The 6241-nt window shown below is 42.2% G+C and overlaps 1 protein-coding gene across 2 annotated transcripts in view; it reads right to left on the bottom strand.

Annotated features, from left to right (window-relative positions):
• The window catches only part of Rab3gap1 (RAB3 GTPase activating protein catalytic subunit 1), a 67735-nt gene extending 63543 nt beyond the window's left edge, over positions 1 to 4192 (bottom strand). For both annotated transcript variants that reach the window (XM_021197847.2, XM_021197848.2), the window contains exons 1-2: positions 4133 to 4192; positions 3982 to 4037 (exon numbers count right to left, since the gene is read on the bottom strand). In XM_021197847.2, coding sequence (XP_021053506.1) covers positions 3982 to 4037; positions 4133 to 4150 — 74 coding nt within the window. In that variant the 5' untranslated portion in view covers positions 4151 to 4192. The remainder of the gene's footprint in view (positions 1 to 3981; positions 4038 to 4132) is intronic.
• Positions 4193 to 6241: the final 2049 nt, after the last annotated feature.

The raw sequence follows: 6241 nt of genomic DNA, 5'->3' as shown, positions 1-6241 counted from the left end.
GAGATGGCTCAGTGGATAAGAGCATTGACTGCTCTTCCGAAGGTCCTGAGTTCAAATCCCAGCAACCACATGGTGGCTCACAACCACCCGTAATGAGATCTGACGCCCTCTTCTGGTGCATCTGAAGTCAGCGACAGTGTACTTGTGTATAATAATAAATAAATCTTTAAAAAAATTTTTTTTTACTTATGTTTGTATGTGAGTGCTCTATTAGACTGTATACCTGCATGACAAAAGAGAGCATCAGATCCTGTTACAGATGGTTGTGAACACTATGTGGGTGCTAGGAATTGAACTCAGGACCTCTGGGAAAGCAGTCAGTGTTCTTACAAACTGAGCTATCTCTCCAGCCCCAAAGAAACATTTTAAAATACTTAGGAATTTTAGCACTGGCTAGAAGACAATTATATGCTACAAACATTGAGATTTGGCTAGAAAACTGTAGTAACTTTTTCTTTAACAGTTCTCCATAGCTTAGCTGATGAGTCACTTACTCCTTTTCCTATACTAAGTTCTTTTGTAAATGCTTTTGGAAAAACAGGGTTCTTTCCATTTCACCTTTGTAGCTTTCATGTTAACTTGTAATTACAGACTAGTCACATTATCTGACTCATGTCTATTTCTTCTGCTAGACTATACTTTCAATAAGAGCAGGACCCTTAGCCAGGGGATGGGGAGGGTATGTGTACATACCTTTAATCCCAACACACAGAAGGCAGAGGCAGGTGGATCTGAGTTTGATCTCAGTCTGATCTACAGTTCGAGTTCCAGGACAGGCTACACAGAGAAACTCTGTCTCAAAAAAAAAAAAAAAAAAATCAGAGAGAGCGAGAGCGGGTGAGAGTGCGCACGAGAGCGAGAGTGCGCGCACCTTATTTTTTCTTTTTACTATAGGACTAGGGATTGAACACAGGTCAATGAGCATACTAAGCCTCATCTGTTTTTACTAGCTACTAAATTCCTAATGTCTTACACTGTGTCTTACACATGGTCATTCAAAATTAAGTCTCTACTTAGTACTCTCAATAAATTATCTGTATGGTATATAACATACTTGTTAGGTTTCAAGAAATTCCTTTTGCCAGTCTGACATTTAGACAAAAGCCAACATTTCCTAGGGACTTAAGATTTTTCCTACTTGTTACAAGAAACATATTGCTTACTTTCTCCTTATCTCTGGCAACAGGAACATATTGTTCTTCCATTAACCTGTGCTAGTGGTGTCTATTAACATCTCAAAGTCTCTGCTAACCTCTAGATTCCCTCAGTCTCTACCACAAGTACCAGTTATAGAGCCATCCTGGCTGGCATTCCGTCCCCTACCCTAACCCTCTCCAGCCCACCCCCCCCCCCAGCTTTGCTCCCTTTTCCTACACAGCGCAGTCAGCTGGCTATGTGCCCTCTTTGCTTTTCCCTCTTTTCCTACCTGTCATGGCCAGTTCAGTCTCCCTTCTCAACCATGCCTAGGATCACTCATGTCCTTATTTTCATTCAATACTGAGAAGAACTTTTCATCCAAGTAATAAAAAAAATAATAATAATAATAATAAGGCTTAAGAAACTTCAAAGTCACATTTCTTTCTTGCATTTGATACTCTGACGAAACCCATCACTTTATGATGATCAATTCTAGAGAGGCCTACCCATTCCTAGTTATTGTCATCAGCCTTAATCAGGTTGATCTGATGCCCAGCACAAAGTGCCTCCATCAACTTGACATATATTGGCTCATTACAATTGGATATAAGTACACAACGGTGTGCTTGGTGCTTGCTAAGGCTTTGGCAGCTTAGTGTATGCCATATGCTAGGCCATCATGGCTGAAGGTAGTCTTTGGTATCTCTTATGAAACAGTGCTGGCATCCACTACACTTTTAGCATCAATGCTTCCTCAGCCATGGCAGTGAATTATGGGTGAAGCCAAATCTTAAATGTACCTGAGCCCACAGCAGGGAAAGGGCTTATTTATCTATTGATTTATTTAATGTGCACTGGTGTTTCTCTTGCATGAGGGTGTTAAATAACCTAGAACTGGAGTTTTAGACAGTTGTGAGCTGCCATGTGGGTGCTGAGAACTGAGCCTGGGTCTTCTGGAAGAACGTAGAGAACTCTTAACCTCTAAGCATCTCTCCAGCTCCCCTCAGGAAATTTTAAATTATTTAACCAGGGAAAATGGTCATTTTTCCATTCCAAAAACTAATCATTAATGTTTCCTTACCACTTACCTCCAAGACCATCATATTTTTCTAACTACCTTCAAAATATCAACTTCACAGTCAACGTGCCCAAAAGAACACTCTTGTTTGGTACATATCTTTTCGTTTAGGCATGAACCTGAAGTTTCATAATTGAGACTTTCCCCTCAGACTTACATTAAGCTCATCTACCTAAATCTAGTTCACTCTATCCAACTAATTACAGTTCTACTTTATGAATCAATGTAAACTGCTTACTTCATTTTACCACAATGTAACAACTTAAACCAAACAATCCTTGTACCATAGGATCAAAAGTTCTTGCAACTTTAAACAGCAGTGCTTTCTAAATATGGTCTTCTGACCTGCTAGCATCTGTATTACCTGGGACCATGTTAGAAAAGCAAATTTGGGGATTTAACCTAAAACCTAATGGGAAACAATGAGAATAGAGACCAGCAGGTTCTGATGCACAGCCAAGTTTGAGAATTTTTAGTCAAGTGCACCCACTCTAGATTCCTCTGCCTTGGCTTTGGAAACTGATCTCACTGTATTATTTTTATTCATTTCCCAAATGAATAAAAGGTCTAGCAATGTCAGTCCCTTCTCATGTTTAACCAAACCCTGAACCATTTTCCCTTTCCTTTCTTGAGGCAGTATCTGTTAGATTGCTCAGGCTGGTCTTAATTCCTTAGCTCAAATGATCTGACTCAGCTTTGCCAGTGGCCACGATTATACACAGGTGCCACCTCACTCAGCTTCCATTTCCCTTCCCAATTTCAAAGCAGACATTTCCTATCTTTTCCCTACAAAAATGTCTCCAACAATTTTGTAGTCCACGTTTTCCCTACTTAACTGGTTCTTTGTAGTTAGTACCAACTGGCTTATATTTTAACTATTTGTTGGAGTTTTTAAAAGGTATATAGATCCCCCCCCCCATCTTAGGACAGTTCAGGGCACACAGTACTTGCTCATAAAGTCTTGCTAGGGTGTTCAGTATTACTGACTCAATGAAGTGTGGGGATGGGCACACAAGTCAAACTACTATCTCAAAGATCTTTTGTATCTTCCTATGCCACCAACTGATATGAGAGCCACACATTTGCCAAGCCTACAAGCACTGCAACAATAACCTCAATAGCTAGCTATCAAGCCAACAAACTTAGTTTTCATCTAATTCAGGTGATAAAACATGTTCGTCCGAATGCAGTTGTTCATCTGAATTTGACAAGCTCGCGAAGTCTGGGCACAGGACCAAGTTTAAAATGTAACGCTGTGAATCAAAACATTGCAAAGACGTATGTAAACATACTATTCGTAAGTATAGAGGGAAGGAGTGGAAAGAGGGGAAGGGAGGAAAGGAATAGCGAAATAATAGAATTTTAATTTTTTAATTTCTCAAAGACAGGGTAACGATGGTAAGAGGATGACAGATGAACAGTCATCGGTACGCTAAAAGTCTCTTCCAATAAACACAGGAAGAAAACACAGCCGCTGCTTAGCTGACGGCTTTGATGACAACTGAGGCAAATTGACATGAAAGCAGAAGACACGGGAGCGACCTCGGAAACGGTTTTCTGTGTCTGGGAAGTGATCTGGAAGTCAACACAACTTGTTTTAAAGGCGGAGTCTGAAGGTTGGTCTGACCTGTCTGAATGATTGATGCGGAAAAAGCCCCAAGCTGCGGTGGCGCGGAAGAAGAGACGAAGCGTGGGCGTCGCCCTCCGAGCCGGCGTCACCTGTGAGACGCCGCCCGGGGCCAGACAGGACCAAACACACTACTCACCTCTCCCACTCCGAGGCTGTGGTGAAGTCTGTGATCTCAAACACTTCGGACTCGGGCTGCGGGGACAGAGAAGAGCACAGACAGTAAGCCGCGGGCCACTGACGTCGGCGGCAGCACTCCGTGACAGAGGCACCCAGGGCGCAGAACTCACCTCACTGTCCGCCGCCATCTTGCGGAGCGGAGCGTCAGGCCCCGCGCGAAGGCTGTCGGGAGGAAGGGAGCTAGGAGGCGGGCACTGAGTGGCTGTGGGCGGGACCTCGGTGCGTAGTGGGTGGGGCCCCGAAGCGGGCCCGCCCACAGAGGACCGGCTGTGAAGGTAAGAAGACTTTTTCCTCCAGACAGAAAGATCTTAGTGTGGCGTACGCTCTTCTTCAAGGTGGTTTAGTAATTTTTTTTTTTTTTTTATTTTTTTCTGTAGGGACCGGAGAGATAGCTATGCAGTTAAAGACTACCCGCTGCGCGTTCACAGGACCTAAGTTCGATTTCCAGCACCCGCATGGGAGTGCACAACCATTTGTGACTCCAATTCAAAGGGATCCTGTGCCCTCTTCTGACCTCGACTGACACCAGGCATGCACGTGGTGCACAGACAGATTTACATGCTGACAAAACACTCATACACATGAAATAAAATTTACAAATATTGTTTTAAGAATTAAAAGTAAAAAATATCCGGGTGTGGTGGCGCACGCCTTTAATCCCAGCACTTGGGAGACAGAGGCAGGCGGATTTCTGAGTTCAAGGCCAGCCTGCTCTACAGAGTGAGTTCCAGGACAGCCAGGGCTACACAGAGAAACCCTGTCTCAGAAAAAAACAAAAACAAAAAAAAAACAAAAAGTAAAAAATAATAAAAGTATTTTGTAGACTCAAGTAGAGCTGATGAACATTGTGACATTGTTACATAACATTCTCGTCCACAGATGTATTGAGCTACATTCATAGATGTCTTGGGACATACATAGTCCTATATGGCAAAGACTCTAGATATGCAAGGTCACAATTGTATTTAAAAACCTAAAGCACTTTGAATTTTCATTCAAATTGTTTTGGGTTTGTTTGGTTTTTTTTTAGATTTATTTATTTATTTTATGTATATGATTACACTAGAATGTATATATTTATTTTATGTATATATTTATTTTATGTATATGAGTATACCAGAAAAGGGCATCATATCCCATTACAGATGGTTGTGAGATACCTTGTGTGTTGCTGGGAATTGAGCTCAGAACCTTTGGAAGAGCAGTCAGTGTTCTTAACCACTGAGCCATCTCTTCAGCCCTTGTTTCTTATGTTGTTGTTGTTTTGTTTTGTTTTTTTTAAAGATTTATTTATTTATTATATGTAAGTACACTGTAGCTGTCTTCAGACACTCCAGAAGAGGGCATCAGATCTTGTTACGGATGGTTATGAGCCATCATGTGGTTGCTGGGATTTGAACTCCGGACCTTCAGAAGAGCAGTCGGGGTGCTCTTACCCACTGAGCCATCTCACCAGCCTCAGCCCTTGGTTTTGTTTTTGAGATAGGTTTCATAAGCCAGCCTCAAACTCATTGTGGTGAGAAGAGTGAACTGGAATTTCTGATCTTCTTGCCTCCTTCTTTTGAGTATCCTGACTGCAGGCATGTAGCACTGCCTTGGATTGTATGGTATGGTGGTAAAGACAGAATCGAGGACCATGCATGTTAGGCAAATGCTCTACCAACAAAACTACATCCTCAGCTCTTGTTCAAACTTTACAACTTGTAAACACTGACCAAGATCCTTAAACCCACTGTCTCCTTTCCTAACCCCAGGAAAAGAAAATCTATACAACTAAAGTTATTTTTTAAATGATCAGCCAGGCATAGACGTTCATGCCTTTAATCCCAGCACTCAGGAGACAAAGGCAGGCAGATCTCTGTAAATTCAAGGCCAGCCTGGCCTACAAAGTGAGACCAGGGCAGCCAGGGCTCTATTACACAGAGAAACTCTTGTCTTGAAAAACAAAACAAAACAAAACAAAACAACATCATACAAGTTACATATATTCTGAGAAGAACATGCTATTTGATGAGTCCTTCACTTTTTAAACCATTGAAGAACAGGAGCTAACTAGCAGTTGGAATTCTGTTGGGGACTGCAGAGATGGCTCAGCAGTTAAGAGTACTGACTGTTCTTACAGAGGACCTCGACTCTGTTCCCAGCATCCACTTGGCTACATACAACCCTCCATACCTCTAGTTCTAGGGGACTCAGCACCCTCTTCTGACTTCTGTAGT

The sequence above is a fragment of the Mus pahari genome, chromosome 5 (genome assembly GCF_900095145.1).
Source record: "Mus pahari chromosome 5, PAHARI_EIJ_v1.1, whole genome shotgun sequence".
Taxonomy (NCBI): domain Eukaryota; kingdom Metazoa; phylum Chordata; class Mammalia; order Rodentia; family Muridae; genus Mus; species Mus pahari.
Note: the sequence above shows the minus strand (reverse complement) of the source record. Positions and strands in the feature narration are given on the sequence as shown.